The sequence below is a fragment of the Artemia franciscana genome, chromosome 4 (assembly GCF_032884065.1).
Source record: "Artemia franciscana chromosome 4, ASM3288406v1, whole genome shotgun sequence".
Lineage (NCBI taxonomy): Eukaryota > Metazoa > Arthropoda > Branchiopoda > Anostraca > Artemiidae > Artemia > Artemia franciscana.
Genome location: NC_088866.1, coordinates 43582947 through 43602704, shown reverse-complemented (window position 1 = coordinate 43602704; position 19758 = coordinate 43582947). Strand labels below are relative to the sequence as shown.

The 19758-nt window shown below is 36.0% G+C and overlaps 1 protein-coding gene across 7 annotated transcripts in view; it reads left to right on the top strand.

Annotated features, from left to right (window-relative positions):
* Positions 1–19758, top strand: part of LOC136026468 (endoplasmic reticulum membrane-associated RNA degradation protein-like) — a 93703-nt gene that overhangs the window by 57021 nt on the left and 16924 nt on the right. For all 7 annotated transcript variants that reach the window (XM_065703075.1, XM_065703074.1, XM_065703076.1 and 4 more), the window contains exons 12-13: positions 2446–2995; positions 5064–5234. In XM_065703075.1, coding sequence (XP_065559147.1) covers positions 2446–2995; positions 5064–5234 — 721 coding nt within the window. The remainder of the gene's footprint in view (positions 1–2445; positions 2996–5063; positions 5235–19758) is intronic.

Below are 19758 nucleotides of genomic sequence, written 5' to 3'. Positions count from 1 at the left end.
TCATAAATATTTAAGGAGCTAAAATATTAATCGTCTCTACTTATTACGGCGGCCCATTATCGTCACATTCTGAGGTAAACAAAACAAGATAAAATGTATATGCTGGGGCAAATTTGATGTGAACGAAAAACAGTACGTTCTCAAATGGGATGAGAAGAGTTTATAAGAAAAAATTTAAAGGGTATTGTAACTTTATAGAAGAAACTAAATAGTGAAGCTTTGGAGATATCTGAGTACAAGAGGACTATACGCTAGGTTATAAGCAGCTATGTTCAGCTTCGCCGAGCAGCTATGTTAGCCAAAGGCTACGCAGCTATGTTAGCCAAAGGTATGCTGCAAGGAAAATTCCTTGCATCCTGTAAGGAATTTTTAGAACCCGTAATAGTACTAACAACTAATGATCATTAATGATAAAATGGCTCTGAAATGCACACTCTTTTATATAGAAACAAAAGCTTAGTATAAAAACAAAAGATAATAAAAATGGAAACCTAGCGTTGTCTGTTCAAAATAACAATAATAATATTCTATTAAAGCCTGCTATACAAAAATACAAGCGGAGTAAAATGGAAATACAAGAAAAGAAAACACTATGTACATTTGTATATAAAAACTAATTGACGCTTAAAACATTCAACACTTGTAAATAAAATGTGTAGGTAGGAGCTCAGCTACATTTTTAAACGCTTTCTTTTGCACAGATGATTCTTGAGTATATGCAGCTTCTGTAGGATCAGAGACATTAAAATCGAGACAAAAATTGTGAACTCAAATCGAGACAACGCTGTATTTCTTTCGTATAGAGGTAAACGCAAAAGAAACTTCAGGTATCTGGAATAAAAAATATAACTTTATGTTTATCTTTCTGTTTATCTGTTTATCTTTCTGTTTTATCTTATTTTCCTCAATTAAAATATAAGGTACAACAAAGTCAGAGGAAGACTGAAAATTAAATACTAAAAACTCAGTTTTATGCACATTCACTCGAAGACCGAGACTGTCATACCGAGCCAATAGGTGTTTAAGTTGCATTACAGAGTAGTAAGATTACAGCTTATCATCAGCCGATGGTCAGTGTAGGATATTCCACTAGAGCGATGAACCAGGTTTTTTTCCCTTTCCTAAGTATATTCGTGACTATCCCCTTGAAAAAAGACTTGAGAACCAAACAAGTATCAACACACATATTAAAGAAAAGCGCCAAATATTCTGTTAAGAAAGGTGACGTGTTCTGAAGGTGGTTCACCGCAATACCATCGACACTGGGAGCTTTGCGACGCTTCAGCTGGGTGATTGCGTCACTGACTACTTTTTTGGAAATCAAAAAATAATTTTTTGCCGAATTACTAGCTCCAGCTTTTCACTTAAAGACTTACTCGAATCATTTTCCAGCGTAACATCTTTTGACCCAAAAACCTGCTTGTAGTGGTGAGTCCACTCATCTTCCTTAATATTAGCTGAGGGATATTTGACACCCCGATTGTACTTCTGGAACGAGCGCCACATATTACAGGAGTCTTTTAAGGTGTCTGCAGAGACGTTCTCTGATTCTTTAGTGATCAGTGCATCAACTTCATAGTGATACTGTTTTTTTCGTATTTTTTTAAAGGGAGCACACTAAACTTGACCGAGGTCTTACCTAATCTCTCTGTATTCTATACCATAATTTTCATTCATATTTAGCATACTGAATCGTAGGAAACTTGTTCCAACCTGGTTTTCTTGCTCCTTGACGGATACTAGATACGGGGACAGTGACACTTTGTAAATCTTCATAGCATCGCTTAACTCTGCATAATATATTTCAAGTGTGATCGAATCGATAGTATTGTGGCAAAGAAAGTGAAAAGGCTCTTCTATTTTGCTTTGAACTTCGTCGCATACATGTTTATACACTGTATTGTCTATTTTGCCTATTCTAATTTTTCAAAAAGCTTCGATGCCACGCCGAAATGCGAAGGAGTGTAGTTTATTGGAACTCCAGGCCAAGATGATCACTTGCAGTGTGCTCTATGCTCAGTTTATCGCCAGATAAACTGGCGATTGCATCACAAAGTATGTAAAAACATGATCGATATTTCTAGTACTGCCCAAATGGTCAATCGCCTAATCAACTATTTCTGCTCGTCCGACGCTCAGTTTGCCAGGAGCTTAAAACCGTTTTACAGGATGAAATTGTACAGTCTTTCAAGGGGAAACAAACATACCTTTGTCGTCTACTGTTAGAAAATGTTCTTATAGAAAAACGACCTAATAATCGCTGCATAGACTTTTGACATTTTTCTCGCACTGTGACTGTTAATATTTCTGGAAAATATAAAAATAAAAATGAAGTCTTGTTATGATGAAGTTAAAATGAAGACTAAACGCAATAAAATTCGTTTCCCCCTATCCTTGTCATTCAAATACATGCTTGTATCTCTTAACTTTATTTATATCTTTCAGGATTTGAAAACAAGCTGCTTACAGAAGTATTAGGAAAGCAGGTTTCCACTTTCTTTTATGACTTATTCAACTATGTTGATGGACCAAGACTTAGAGATCGCATAAGCCATGGACAAGTTGATATTTCTTGCATTCCTAAAGAATTGGCACAAAACTTATTGGTGGCATCTACGTTAGCTCTTACGCAATGGGCCACGTTTATAGTTAACACAGATAGAGACACACAAGCCAAAGTGATAAGTATTTACAAATATTTTGGGGAAAATATTGTCTTACCTGAAAGTACTAGCAATGAAATTAATAAAGTTATGAACGGCTATTCTAGTCAAGCTCATCCTCTAGCAGTTGCTTCATTGATGAAAATTAATTTGGAAAATGAAAAAGAATTGTTTCTAGATGAAACATATACTCCAGACAGTTGTAGATGGCGAAGCTGTATTTATTATGATGTTGAATTTTCTTCAGAGATCACTGGATACTATCGAAGGTCATTTGCTAAGATTAATGAAGTTATTTCATACGCAAAGACTTACATAGATAGTCTGAAAAGGTGAGATATTACTTACGTTTAGTATATGTCTTATCTAGGGATTCCCAGTCCGTAGATGGACAAACGTTAACTTTACGTGGTAATCGATAATTTGTGTTAGCGTTCAAGCCTGTATCTAGGGGGGGGGGGGGGTTGGGATTTTGACCCCCCCCCCCCATCAAAAAAATGTCTGATTCGTATAAAACGTAACAAAAATGAATATAAACATCTTTTTGGTGCGTTAACTTTTTTTTGTAATCCCTCCCCCCGAAAAAGATCCTGAAAACGGCCCTGTTAGCGTTAATTATTGAGAAGATTCGGTAGAACCCACCTTTCTTTTGTAGAAGTTTAGGGATAGTGGAATCACTGGTCTCACCTACCTCCGAGGGGGTCCTTCCACTGAAAAAAAAGTTCTTAATGTACTGTGCCTATTTTTTTTCAAGAAATAATGATTTCTGACATTACAAATAATGTCAGTATCCTCACAGCCTTCTTATAATAAGTAGCTTAATAATTTGAGACTATTGATCCTTTAATCTGTAAATTCAGTTATTGGGAATTGGTTGATAAAGGCTTATTTTTTTCTCAAGACCGATTTTTTCCATATGCATTTGGTTTAGGATTCATTGATGAATAAAAATTTCTTTGCAAGTTTGTGCCTTCAGACTGATAAACTTTAAATTAGAGATCAAAAACTGGTGAAACTAAAGCCGATGCTTCGATGCCTGTCTTTGGCCTCAACGGATCTAAAGTGCGCTCAGCAGCTTGCTAATTTTCTTGTCACATTAGCTCTTGCCACTGCAAAAAATTTAAAGCTAGCAAAAACCGGGGACGCCCATTGCTAATTTTGGTGCTAAAAAATCTATAAAATACTGTATATAACATGATAGTATATTTGATGGGTACCAAAGTTATTATTACTTACAATAATCGTTTTATCTTAGAAAACATAGTCGAGGCCGAATATTGGCCGATCAAACCAAGGAGCAAACAATGGCTCATGTAATACTTCTACCTTCCTGTATTTTTCTAACGAAGGAAAAACAGGAAAAAACCTTACCCCACCCCTTGGGACCTGATTGAAAAAATCTTCAGAATTGAATTTTTTTTTGATTTTCAAGGGTAACGGAATTAGCAAGCTGTTATCTCGACTTCCCAAAAAGAAAAATAGCTGGCACCGATTCTAGATCCCAAAGGGTACTGCCCCGAGTACTGCAGACCTGATTTGACGAGAACCAACGTAAATACAATCTTTCGTCATCCATATTGTTTTACAACTTTTTAAAAAAATGCACCTCTTTCGTAAAGAAGGATGTTAAGACTTCCTAAATTCAAAAATACAATAATATTATCTCTATGGCTCACAATCTTTGTGTTGTACTTTCTATACATATTTTTTTTGTGAATTTGGATAGAATTTTAGACCGATTTTTATTGTGTTTCGAAGACTATTTTGTAACTTTTGACTCGAGCAGTTTCCAAAAGAAACTCCTCAAGTATAATCATATCTATTATTTTCAGGAATTCAAACCTCTCGTAGTCGTCCATATATTGAATGGGGCGCCATAACAACTGATATATACATCCACCCATGCTCAGTGAGCATGTGTAATGAGAAACCGCTTCCAACATTATTTCATTGATATTTAGTCCTTACAGGATAAAAAAAACATATGCTTAAGCTTTTGCTTAGGGTAAAGTTTGTTTGTTAAGTGTTTTAATTATCGGATTCAAATAACTAAAGTTTTGTATCTGGACGTATTCCGTCTTCTATAGTTACATAATTTTACAGATTCTTAATTTATGACGGTAGTGTCAGTAATTAATCGTTAGTAATTAAAGTTTCGGTAATAGTGGGTGGATGTTCGTCATTTTCCTTTTTATGTTTTGTTTTTTTCTTCTTATTGTCACTCCCTGAAAACACGGCCACTGAGTCTTGGGGGGGGGTATATAATTCTGCATTTACTTTTATCGTTAAAATTTATTGTTGAACTGTTGTCTATTGAACAAATGTATCTATCTATCACGTGTGTATTGTATAGTGATAATTATCAGGGGTCATTTTTTTTTTACTGTTTTTTCTTTATAGACTTCGTAATGAAAGAAAACTTCGATCCAGACAACGGGAAAACTTGGAGAAAGTTTTGCAATTTTGGCCTTCGATTTCAAAATGCATTCTCCAATTTTTGAAGGAAATTTCGTTTGTTGACATCGCTAGTGGCTGTCTTACTGATTTAGAGTCTGAGAGGAAACATATAAGGTACTTGATTTTGGCTCCTTTTAGACATTTACTGGTAAGAGGAAGAAAGCTAGTAAACGTCAGTTACACTTAAGCAATAGACCTTTCATTGTAAATTCCTTTAGAAATTCATTTTCTTCATACTTTCAGAGAATTATATAAAAATGCTAAAATACAAGAGGTTGTCAACAATTTTAAGTTTTAGTTTCAAATTAATTGTTTTGGTGATGGTTTAGTCATTTTATTGGTCAATTCCAAAAAAAAAGAAATGTCTTTCCATCAGCTGTGTTATTCAGCATGTAAGATGGCTGAATTTGGTTTAATCTAATCACTCCGAAGTTTGATCCTTTTTTTGATATCATAAATTTATTGAGGTAAAAACATCGTGTTTGAGTCTTATATCAGTTCATTTATTTAAATTCCTTCCTCTCTCTTGTTAATTTTTAAGCAAAACTATGACCATTAATCTGTTCCTGGACACTTAGTCGAAAGGGAAAGGGAACTTAAAAATGTTATAATCTTGGTTGCCATAACCTGTTTATAAGAACCATCTGATGCTACCACGGTAAAATTGGAAACACGGCAAGATTGAGACAAAGGATAATATTTGTGTATCGGAAGCATCAATACTTTTCAAGACTAGCAACCCACTGATTTGATTCCAATGAGTATCGATATTCATGATATCATATCGAGTGTTGGTGAAAACAGTCTAGAGTAGAGTAGTCTCTGTAGTGGTCCCTCTATAGTAGTCCCTATACGTCTTGTCAAGTATCGTCAAAATAAACAGTGCTTTTATGTGTTACAAGTGGTAGAGGTCAAATGGCACCATTATCTTTTTTTGTGATAAAAAAAAACATTGAATATAGTAGTACTTAAAAATGCTGCTCCTGGAATTAATATTAAGAGTATACTTAATTATATATTGTCAGATACAAGTGTAGGCCTTATTGATCTATTAAAAACAATACTAGAATGCCAGAAATACTATCACTCCATCGAATTCTTCAGCGTGAACATTAAGTTGAAAAAAATTTCAAATTCGAAAATGTAATAAAAGTGTGCCAAAAATTGCGAAAAGTATTTGAACAAATTCAAGAATCTGTTCAAGGACTTGAATTGAATCTCGGAGATCATCCTCAAGGTCTAATGTGTATTGCCTTGTGCGATGGTTATTCACCTATAATGTTTTAAGCCAATTCGTTGATTAGATCACTAATTCTCTCGAAGAAAAAGAAAAATACAATCTGGAATTAAAGGATGATGACTAGATTAATGACTGTGTCATTAATCTATTAATATAATTGATTATGATAATCCATTAATCAGTTAATGTCTGTGATAACACCCTAGAACCCTCATTTTTCAATCTAATATGAGATCTTGAGTTTTCGATTTTTTAATTTGAGATCCTGATTAATGGATCAATTCTTTAACTGATATAATGGATCATCTGAAACTTCTCAACCTAGCATTGCAAATAAGAGATAACGTTATAATGGGTCTTATTCAATCGATTCCACGTTTTATTAAAAATACGAAAATCATTTTTATAAACACGATTTAACAACAAAAATGCTCAATGACTTTCTTCCCCTGGACATTAGACTCTCAAAAAGTGACGGAAAAAATTAGTAATTCCGACAGTAAATTTAATAGCCTAATTATTAAATAACTTTCACCCTGTTTCAACGATTTGAGTTACTTAAGGATTTATTTAAGTTTTCTTGTAAATCCCTTAGACATTGATGCTGTTAAAGATGCATTACGAGCATTGGATGAGCTTAAACCAATTATTTTCCCACAGATAAATCGTGAATAATATCCATTATTGTTTTCCAGCAGAACTCAAATAATAAAAACTAAGAACACTTTAAAAATCAGCGCCAAAATTAGATACTATTCCTAGGTCTAAAGTTTGCATAAGATACACGTGTAACAGAATATGCTGAAAATGGATACGCTATCTCGTTTCATATAGCAGTAGAGGTATTAGTTGGATGCTAGATGTCGTTTCCGAAGATGTGGAAAGCTGGATATGTCCGTGTTATACCAAAAGTTAAAGATGTTGTTAAAGATGCATCGTTGAATCCGAATTAAATTTTGAATGAAAGTACTCTAGGAGAAACGGAATTAGTATAATTTCAAGAGGATCATAGCATTAAAATGGGTCTCAAGAAAAGCATTTTGCTGTCCTTACTGTGATCTGAGTCACTTTTTCCAACAATGAATTTTGTATCAAAGCACGATTACGGCCAAATTGCAAACGCATATGCCATCTATCTGCAAACAATAGCTGTTATGTAACAAAATTTGAATATACATATTATTTGTTTGAAGAGACAGTCAAGAATACAAAACCCCAAGAAAATTTCAGCTGGGGGGGGGGGCAAACCAAGGTTGGGGGAATGTTTTTGATATTATACTTTTATGTTGGCTCTCGTTATCTGAGATTGTTGGAATTCGGCTCCATCTGCAATGAAGGCGTAATTTTGTCAAAATTCTGGAAGGGAGGATGTGGAGCCAATTTTCTCAATTTAGATGAAAATGACTGTGGAAAATGAAAAATGAGTCATATATTAACATAAAGGCAAAGATATACTCGAGAAAACTGGCCTGTTTCTCTGGATGCTTGAAGTATGCATGTTTATCTTAATTTTGACATGATTTTTTACAGAAACTAAATTTCAGCTGTGGGGGGGGGAGGCAAGCCGAGATTGGGGGAATTTGGGTTAGAGAGGGTAGTTAACCCCCTGTCCCATAGCAAATTATGCCCCTGAAACTTGGCCGTCTCTGATCTATAATGGAATTTATGCTATTTTTCAAGTTCAACAAAGTTAACGTTATTTTGATGCGTTTTTTTTATTAGCTATTAGTGTATTTTAATTTTAGTGTATAATTTATATTTATGCTCAGGAAGCTCTCAAGCTATAATGTTTTTTTTTTACACAAAATGGAGCATTCAAGGAGTAGGATTGAAAAAGGGGAAAAATGTTATTATATAACTAAAATAAGTGCACGAAACTAAGGGGAAAATTAAAAGAATTTTATATAAGGTCATCCGCCAATCCTCCTCCTCCAAATCTCTCCTTTTCAACAGGTTTGCGGTAATTATTTCAAATTTTTGAAGCACGGATAGTCAAACAAAACATATATTACGTTTTCATATATTACGTTATTAGATATAAAACATACCTTAGCATTACGAGCATTGGATGGGCTTAAACCAATTATGTTCCCACAGATAAATCGTGAATAATATCCATTATTGTTTTCCAGCAGAACTCAAATAATAAAAACTAAGAACACTTTAAAAATCAGCGCCAAAATTAGATACTATTCCTAGGTCTAAAGTTTGCATAAGATACACGTGTAACAGAATATGCTGAAAATGGATAAGCTATCTCGTTTCATATAGCAGCAGAGGTATTAGTTGGATGCTAGATGTATCATTTCCGAAGATGTGGAAAGCTGCATATATTCGTGTTATACCGAAAGTCAAGACACCGAGTCCTGTGACCAATTGAGACCAATATGGATAACTCCTAACTTAGCAAAAGTAGCTGAGGGTTTTATCTACCATTCTATGTTAGAACAAATTGCTCCTGCGATCGATCCGTACCAGTATGGTTGCATACGAGGCAGTAGCACTTCAATATATCTAGTGCAAATGTATCATTTAATCGTACAGTGGTTGGATACTTCTAATATTACTGTCGACTTATTTCTGGCGGACTACCGAAAAGCATTCGACCTTATCAAACACAAGACTGCATTAACTAATCTGAAAGAAATGGGAGCTAAAACACAAATACTACTATTAGTAAGACAATTTTTACAAGGGAGACGGCAATCAGTTTACCCTTTGTTTGCAGAAAATACCTGCTCTGAGTGGTCAGAATTTACCTGTGGATGCTCCCAAGGAACAAAATTAGCTGCTCTTTTATTTCTTGCCATTATCAACCCTATCCTTGCACAATTTGTAGAGCGTTTCAAGTTTGTTGATGACTTATTTGCACTTCTCAAATATATAGTCGAAAATGCAGTGACAAAGCAGCAGTCTGATCCGACTTTCTTCACAGACTTCATCAACCAGTGTAAGTCGAATAGTCTACAAGTGAATGAACAGAAATCAAAAGCTTTACGATTTAATCCACTCAAGCGAGATATCAGTATCCCAGATTCTCTGTTTCCAATTGTTTCCTCTGCAACAATCCTAGGCGTAACATTTACAAGTGACTGCTCGGTTAAGCTGCATGTAGACAATATTATGCACAAGGGTGACTATTCAATCCAGAGTTTAACAAGTATGCGCGGGTTAGGCTTCTCTGATCGTCAGCACTGCTGGCGTATACAACCTACATCAAGCTTTTCCTCGAGTATTGCTGTCCCGTTTGGGGTCCCCAAACTCAGAACATAGCTTACATGGCAGATGAACTAGAACATGTCCAAAAATGCGCTACTAGAATAATACTTGGACCCAGTTTCAGCAGCTACGAAAGTGCCCTTGAGCTCTTGAATTTGCCCACCTTATTCAACCAAAGACATGAGCTAAAAATGAAATTTGGGAAATCACTATTAACAAACGAAAAGCACCGATCCATACTTCCACCATCCGCATCAATCAGCAGACATACTAGGCATTACAACAAACTAGAACCAGTCAAGTGCCCTACGAACAGATTCGCAAACTATTTTGTACCATATTTCGTAAGAGCATTTAACAAGTGTTAATTGTAATTTTGTGATTGTAAAAGTAGCATAATTTAGCGTTCATTTTTGAGTGCTACGATAGCCATTTAAATAAACGAATACGAACGAATACGAATTAAGCAGGTGCACATGCGGATATTGGCCTTTGCAACAGAATTTCCTCTGAAATTTTAAGGTCTGCACATGCTCCCTCACAATTAACTACATGTCTTTCTAAATAAATCGCTGCATAAAAGCCTATTGTAGAGTATTAATTTATTTCTTAAGCTTCGAATTGTCAATCCATTTTTAAACAGACCTTCAGCCCCTAGAAACTCTTGAAGGCCTCAGACAAATTTAACTAGAGCCTTTACTTCAATTTACTTTAAAAAAAAAAAAAAAAATTCTATCCAAGGAAATAATTATTTGAATGAGCACGTTAGTTTTCCTAGGGGCATAGTAACATTTTAGATACAAAGCTTCTAAAAGTAATATTTTTAGAGTTTGTAATGAAAGGCAACGTTATAAATGTAGATTTTCTAGGCCCGTACTTAGGAGTTTTTTGTGGGAGATGGAAAGGAGATAACCTAATTCATAAAATATCGAATAATGAATAAATTGTCAGCTTGATTTTTGAGCTTTCTAGAAAAGAGTTTGTTCAGGTTACTTGATTTATGGAAATTGAAGATTTTACATTGGATTTTTGAACCGCATGTTTTAATCTACTTTTCTGAGTGATAATACGGGAATATCAACACGCAGCAATGAAATAGTATCCTAGAAATTATTAAGCCTAAGTTGGGGAGTTGGAAAGGAGATAACCTAATTCATAAGATATCGAATAATGAATAAATTGTCAGCTTGATTTTTGAGTTTTCTAGAAAAGAGTTTGTTCAGGTTACTTAATTTATGGAAATTGAAGATTTTACATTGGATATTTGAACTGTATGTTTTAATGTACTTTTCTCAGTGATGCAACGCACAGGAATGAAATAGTATCCTAGAAATTATTAAGCCTAAATATTTCTTACACAACTTTTAGGAAAATTTGCTGTTAAAATTTCCTGTACGGTAAAAAGGTGTAAATTCAGAAGAATATTCAATTTTAGCTGTCTAACTTGGCTTTAATAGGATCTAAAAGCGCTGATATCATAAATAGTATGACAGCACTCAGACGCATTGAGCTATCAAAAGACATTTAATAAATTTGGTGTTAATAAATGTATTATAATATAGCAACTATATAGATTGAGTATCTGCTGTTTGACCTCGACTCCGCGAAAAATGAGGAAGTCGATTTATAGTAAAGGCCCGAAGAATGTATATCCACAAATTTACTGTCCTTCAGTCACATGCATATTTTCACATTTTCTGTTGGGGGGGGGGGGGGGTCAAAGGGAACTTCCCATGGGGAGGTAAGTTTCCATGGGGTGAAGTTGTCAATAGAAACTATACACTGGGGGAATTTGCCAGAATTCCTGTACAAACTATATTTATATTTCTTGATTTCTCTTTTCCGTCTCAATTTTACGCATGAAGTTGTTAAGGGTAATTGTCCTGGGTAAATTTTTACCGGGATTGAATTGTCTAGAGTAGCGATCGCCAACCTTTAGACGTTCATGAACCACTAAATGTACCATTTTTATTTGTGGACCACAAGGAGCTACATTGATCACAAACCAAGTCACAGATGGAAATGTTTTTTCACATAAATATGTAGTTGAAAATCGAATCAAAATTTTCATAGCTTTCTCACTCAGTAATGTGTATTCATTTTGGTAATTTTTTCGTAGTTCATATAATTGACTTACCAATAAAGTGAACATACCACTCGATGCCTTTTATCGGTTCTTTGCGAATATAGTAGTCGCTTCTATCGCAAATTCAAATTTAAGCACTTTTTTGAGCTATTAAAAATTAACAAAATATGGGGTTAAAAAAAAAAGGCTTAAATCATTGGTCTTAAACTTTAAAACATTGGTTTCAAACTTACTGTTTCATTATAAATTCATTTTTTTAATGTCACATTGTCCACAAGCACTGATTTTCCACGACTAAGTTCGATAAATACATTTTATTTGCCGTTTATGTCGTTTTCTTCTTTCTTGATGCTGAATTTTCAATTAAAGTATGTGTTTTTGGCCGTTTTCGACAAAATAATACTACATTTTCTAAGGGCCAAATTATTCATAGTTAGGTTAGGTTGAGTTAGTTAAGTTAGGTCAAAAAGGGCTTAAATTTTAATTTGTGATCGAAGCGATTACTGTATTCCTAAAGAACATAAAAAAATGCTCAATGAATTTCCCTGGACAATAGACTTTCAAAAAGTGACGGGAAAAATTAGTGATTACGACAGTAAATTTAATAGCCTAATTATTAAATGACTCTCACCCGTGTTTCAACGATTTGAGTTACTTGAGGATAGTTTTCTTGTAAATCCCTTAGAAATTGATGTTATTAAAGATGGATCGTCGAATCTAAATTAAATTTTGAATGAAAGTACCCTAGGAGAAACGGAAATAGTATAACCTCAAGAGGATCGTAGTATTAAAACGGGTCTCAAGAAAAACAGATTACTGTCCTTACTGTGATCTGAGTCACTTTTTTCAACAATGAAGCTTGTATCAAAGCACCATTACGGCCAAATTGCAAACGCATATGCTCTCTATCTGCAAACAATAGCTGTTATGTAACAAAATTTGAATATACATATTATTTGTTTGAAGAGACAGTCAAGAAAACAAAAGCCCAAGAAAATGTCAGCTGAGGGGGGGGGAGCAACCCGAGGTTGGGGGAATGTTTTTGATATTATACTTTTATGTTGGCTCTCGTTATCTGAGACTGTTGGAATTCGGCTCCATCTGCAGTGAAACTTAGCAATGGCGTAATTTTGTCAAAATTCTGGAGGGGGGGTGGAGCCAATTTTCTCAATTTAGATGAAAATGACTGTGGAAACTGAAAAATGAGTCATATTTTAACATAAAGGCAAAGATATACTCAAGAAAACTTGCCTGTTTCTCTGGATACTTGAATTATGCATGCTTATCTTAATTGTGACATGATTTTTTACAGAAACTAGATTTCAGCGGGGGGGAACGAGGTTGGGGGAATTCGGGTGTAGAGAGGGTAGTTAACCCCCTGCCCCATAGCAAATTACGCCCCTGAAACTTAGAACTCGATGCCTTTTTTCTTAGGTTTCTTGATGCTGAATTTTCAATTAAAGTATGTGTTTTTGGCCGTTTTCAACAAAATAATACTACGTTATCTAAGGGCCAAATAATTTATAGTTAGGTTAGGTTGAATTAGTTAGGTTAGGTAAAAAACTGCTTAAGTTTTAATTTGCGATCGAAGCGATTACTATATTCCTAAAGAACATAAAAAAATGCATCGAGTTATATGTTCACTTTATTGATAAGTCAATTATATGAACTGTGAAAGATTTACCTTCATTTTTTAGAGAGACCAAAAAATTAGCTCTTGATAAAGAGGACTTGAATTCAATTTAAGACTATCAACACAAGAAAGATCAATTAGGCTTTCTGTTTCTGGCTCTCTGTTAATTTGTCCTCTTCGATGTTAGATGCAAGGGAATCTATTACCCACATATTTCCATGTCTGGGATCGTTTTTCCATGGGTAATAAAAATCAAAATATTCTGTCAATGACTGTAAGTGCTGTTGAATAGTCATGGATACTCCTTAACGGTTGAGATCCTTCCCTTCCACATACCTATCAATATTTATAAACATCTGTAGATGTCCATCTGCCAACCGCATTTGCCACAGTGATTTTCTTTCGAAAACCGTCTATCTTTCTTCGTAATGTAAACACGTCCTTAAGTTGTCCGTGCAAAGATATGTTTTGCTCATTTACCAGAGAAAAAATATCTGCCTCTGTGTCTTTTCCTGATTCATTTCCTGTGTTTGATATTGTGGCCCTTCTTTGCTGTGCTGCTTTGCTCTCGTGTTTCTTCCTGTTTTTTCCTGTGTTTGTTCATATGTGTTCCTGTGCTTATTCCTGTCTTATATTCCTGCTTTTGTCGCCAATGTTTATTCCTGTGGTCGCTTCTGTGTTTGTACGACTTCTGGATTTTCCTTTATTTACGTTTTTCATATCTTCCCAAAATCTAAATTTTCTATATTTTCTTGATTGTTTCTAATACAAATGAAAGAGTTTTCTGTTTTAGTGTGTCATTATATCTTGTTAAATACCAAGAGCTAAGAGCTCATATGGCACTTGTGACGAGGTCGAAAGAGCCAAGAGCTCAAATGGTATGAGCTCTAGCAAAATTCTAAGAATCAATAGATTGCTTTAAAAGGAAAATCAGAGGCTTAATGCCGGTTGGGATTTAAAATAAGAGCTCTGAGTCACGAAGTCCTTCTAAATATCAAAATTCATTAAGTTCCGATCACCCACTCGTAGGTTAAAAATATCTCAATTTTTCTAATTTTTCCTCTCTCTTCAGCCCCCCAGATGGTCGAATCGGGGAAAACAACTTTATCAAGTCAATTTGTGGAGCTCCCTGACACGCCTACCAATTTTCATTGTCTTAACACGTCCAGAAGCACCAAACTCGCCAAAGCACTGGACCCCACCACTAACTCCACCAAAGAGAGCAGATCCAGTCCGGTTACGTCACTAACGTATCTACGACATTTATAAGCGTTTTCCGAGATTTCCGGTTTCCCCCTACAAATGCCCCTAATGTCGAAAGATCTGGTCGGGATTTGAAATAAGAGCTCTGAGACATGAGTTCCTTCTAAATATCAAATTTCATTAAGATCCGGTCACCCGTTCTTAAGTTAAAAATACCTCAATTTTTCTAATTTTTCCAAACTAACAACCCCCAGCTCCCTCAGAGAGAATGGGTCCGCACCAATTATGTCAATCTCGTATCTATAACTTGTGCTTATTCTTCCCATCAAATTTCATCCCGATCTCTCCACTTTTAAGTGTTTTCCAAGATTTCCGGTTTCCAAGATGTCTGTTTGCCCCCTCTAACCTTCTATGTCTCCGGATCTGATTCGAATTGTAAATAACGCATCTGAGACATAAGATTCTTCTATATATCAAGTTTCATTAACATCCGATCACTCATTCGTAAGATACCTCGATTTTCCTTTTCCAAGAATTCCAGTTTTCCCCTCCAACTCCCTTTAATGTCATCGGATCTGGTCGAGATTTAAAATGAGAGTTCTAAAGCACAGGATCCTTCTAGATATCAAATTTCAGTAAGATTACCCGTTCATAAGTTACAAATAACTCATTTTTTCTAATTTTTCCGAATCACTCCCTCCCCCCAACTCCATCAAAGAGAGCGGATCCGGTCCGGTTATGTCAGTCACCTATCTTTGACTTGTGTTAATTCTTTCCACCAAGTTTCATCCTGATCTCTCCGCTTTAAGTGTTATCCAAGATCCCCCCCCCCTAATGACACTAGATCCGGTCGGGATGTAAAATAAGAGATCTAAGTTTCGAGGTCCTCCTAAATATGGAATTTTACTAAGATACAATCATTCATTCGTAAGTCAAAAATACCTCATTTTTTCTAATTTTTTAGAATTACCCCCCCCCCCCAACTCGGCTAAAGAGAGCAGATCCGTTCTGGTTATGTCAATCCCGTATCTAGGACTTTTGCTTATTTTTTCCACCAAGTTTCATCCCGATTCCTCCATTCTAAGCGTTTTCCAAAATTTTAGGCTCCGCCCCCAACTTCTCCTTCACCGGATCTGGTCGGGATTTAAAATAAGAGCTCTGAGACACGATATCATTCTAAACATGAGATTTCATTAAGATCCGATCTCTCCTTCGTAAGTTAAAAATACCTCATTTTTTCAGAATTAACCCTCCTCCCCCAACTCTCCCAAAGAGAGCGGATCCGTTTCGGTTATTTCAATCACCTATCTAAGACTTATGATTATTTTTACCACCAAGTTTTATCCCAATCCCTCCAGTCTAAGCGTTTTCAAGATTTTAGCCCCCAACCCATCTCCCCCAGTATCACCGGATCCAGTCGGGATTTAACAGAAGAGCTTTGAGACACGATATCCTTCCAAAAATCAAATTTCATTAAGATCCGATCACTGCTTCGTAAGTTAAAAGTACCTAATTTTTTCAAAATTTTTCAGAATTAACCCTCCCCCCCAACTCCTTCAAAGAGAGCGGATCCGCTCCGTTTATTTCAATCACGTATCTAGGACTTGTGCTTATTTTTCCCACCAAGTTTTTATCCCGATCCCTCAACTCTAAGCGTTTTCCGAGATTTTAGGTCCCCCCCCTCAATTCCCCCGAATGTTACCGGATGTAGCCAGGATTTAAAATAAGAGCTCTGAGACACGATATTCTTCCAAACTTCAAATTTCATTAAGATCCGATCACTCCTTCGTAAGTTAAAAATACCTCATTTTTTCTAATTTTCAGAATTAACCCCCCTCCCAACTACCCCAAACAGAGCAGATCTGTTCCGGTTATGTCAATCACGTATCTAGGACTTCTGCTTATTTTTCACACCAAGTTTCATCCGTAAGTTACGGATGAAACTTTCTATTTCATCCGTTTTTATGGCACTTGGTATTAACCAAGTAACATATAGCAATCGCAAATTCTGTCGGTCTGTCGGTCCCGGTTTTGCTACTTTAGGCACCTCAAGGTAAGCTAGGACGATGAAATTTGGCAGGCATATCAGGGACCAGACCAGATTAAATTGGAAAGAGTCGTTTTCCCGATTTGACCATCTGGGGGGAGGAGTGGGGGGCCGGTTAATTCGGAAAAATAGAAAAATGAAGTATTTTTAGCTTACGAACGGTTGATCAGATCTTAATGAAATTTGATGTTTGGAAGAATATCGTGTCTCAGAGCTCTTATTTTAAATCCTGACCGGATCTGGTGACATTGGGGGGAGTTGGGAGGGGGAAACCTAAAATCTTGGAAAACACTTAGAGTGGAGGGATCGGGATGAAACTTGGTGGGAAAAATAAGCACAAGTCTTAGATACATGATTGACATAATTGGAACGGATCCGCTCTATTTGAGGGAATTGGGGGGGGGGGTTAATTCTGAAAAATTAGAAAAAATGACATATTTTTATCTTACGAAGGAGTGATCGGATCTTCATGAAACTTCATATTTAGAAGGATCACGTAACTCAGATCTTTTATTTTAAATCTAACCGGATTCAGCGTTTTTGGGGGGGGGGCAAAAATCTTAGAAATTACTTAAAGCGGAGAGATCAGGATGAAACTGGATGGGAAGAATAAAAACAAGTCTAAGATACGTGACTGACATAACCGGACCGGATCCGCTCTCTTTGGTGGAGTTGGGGGGAAGGGGTGTACGGAAAATGAGATATTTGTAACGAACGGGTGATCAGATCTTAATGAAATTTGATATTTAGAAGGATCTCGTGCTTTAAAGCTCTTATTTTAAATTCCGACCAGATTCTGTGACATTGGGAAGAGTTGGAGGGGGAAACCGGAATTCTTGGAAAACGTGAAAATTGGGGTATTTTTTATCTTACGAATAGGTGATCGGATCTTAATGAAACTTGATATATAGAAGGATCTTATGTCTCAGCTGCTCCATTTTCGACTCGCGTTAGATCCGGGGACATAGGGGGTTGGAGGAGGGAAACAGAAATCTTGGAAAACGCTTAGAGTGGAGAGATTGGGATGAAACTTGATGGGAAGAATAAACACAAGTTCTAGATACGTGATTGACATAATTGGAACGGATCCGTTCTCTTTGGAGGAGCTGGGGGTGTTAATTTGGAAAAAATTAGAAAAATTGAGGTAACGGGTGACCGGATCTTAATGAAATTTGATATTTAGAAGGAATTCATGTCTCAGAGCTCTTATTTCACATCCCGACCAGGTCTTTTGACATTGAGGGGAGTTGGAGGGGAAATCGGAAATTTTGGAAAACGCTTAGAGTGGAGGAATCGGTATGAAGCTTGGTGGATAGAATAAGCAAATGTCGTAGATACGTGATTGACGAAACCGTACTGGATTTGCTCTCTTTGGGGGAGTTGGGGGGAGGGGTCCAGTGATTTGGGGATTTTGGTGCTTCTGGACGTGCTAGGAGGAGGAAAATTGGTAGGCGTGTCAGGGAGCTGCACAAACCGACTTGATAAAGTCGTTTCCCCATATTGGACCATCTGTTGGTGGGCTAAAGGGAGAGGGAAAATGAGAAAAAATGAGGTATTTATAACTTACGAGTGGGTGATCGGATCTTAATGAATTTTGATATTTAGAAGGAGATCGTGACTGAGAGCTCTTTTTTAAAATCCCGACCGGCATTAAGCCTCTGATTTTCCTTTTAAATCATTCTATTGATTCTTAGAATTTTGTTAGAGCTCATACCATATGAGCTCTTGGCTCTTAGCTCTTCTGGCCTCGTCACAAGTGCCATATGAGGTCTTAGCTCTTGTTCTTTTTTCTATTTTGTCTATTTTTCTATTTTTTCCGAGTCAACCAACCCCCCACTCCCCCGTGCAGATGGTCAATTTGCTAAAACGACTATATCTAATTTAATCTGGTTCGGTCCCTGATAGGCCTGCCAAATTTCATCGTCCTAGCTTACCTGAAAGTGCCTAAATTAGCAAAACTGGCAGAGACAGATAGACAGACCGACAGACAGACAGACCGATTGCTATATGTCACTTGGTTAATACCAAGTGCCATAAAAACGGACTCAGGAAACACTTTTGGCTTTTTCGTAGCTGAGACTTTCGTGCCTATATTCTTTTACTCCCTTGTTCCTGTATCCTGTGTTTAATGCTGATGTTCGTTCCTGTGCTTCTTCACTTCTGTGTTTTTTCTTGGTTGCGTTTCCATTATCACTCTTGTTTTTTGGAACTTCTAGATTTACCTGTATTTACATTTGTTTGTATCTATTCTAAATTCATGTGTGCTCTATGATCTTGCATCTTTGTAGCACAAATTTAAGACATTTTTCTGTGTTATTGTTTAAGTGATTTATGAACGGCTCCAGGTATCTGATTATTATGAATAATCGCTCTTATGCCATGAAATAAAGTTTTTGTGAAATTGCACATCATACCGTAACCGAATCACTTCTTAGTAAAGAAATTAGAGCTGTCCGTTTTCTAATCGTACGAGCCCTCTCCTAAGTTTCTATGACAACCTTTTCTATGCAAAGCGGACAGGGGTAATAGATATTGCATGGAAGAACCTTCGGTCTTTATAAGTGTCCCCAAATGGGTTAATTAATTATAAAACATTAAAAGCTTCATTTGTGAAATGTATGCTGTGATTGATTACGTGTGTTTTCGATTTTTCGACTTTGTGTGAATGTTTTTTTTTATTTTGGACTTCTAATATAAGTAGACTTCTGGTGATATAAGTAAAGAGTAAAATTGAAGCTTGCAACAGATAAAAAATTATCCCTTCACTGCCTATGCAGCACATATCTACAAAGCTAGCGCAAATAAACCAAATGGTGATTTTTCTATATGTTTGTCAGGTTAGGCATAACCAGAGTTTCATTGAAAACACTAAGGAATATAGGATTTTTGCACATAAGAAACATTTTTCTCAGCAAGACGTTTTTAATGGTATAAAAATAACGTATTTAAGAGCATTTTTGTAAGGTCTGAAATCGCTTAAATTTTGTACAGATCCTTCATATTGAGCCCAGTCCAATGAACGCGTCTCTTTTCAGTTCAAAAATGAATATTTCATTATTATTTCAAGTCCAAATTGAAGTGGTTTCGGTAGCGACAGGGTTTTAGACGCTGCTAAAAATTCGCATAACAACTTAAAATTCTTCGTTTTATAGACATAAATATGTATATTACTGGAGTTTATGCTATGGCTTAATAGTTCTTCATTTCGAG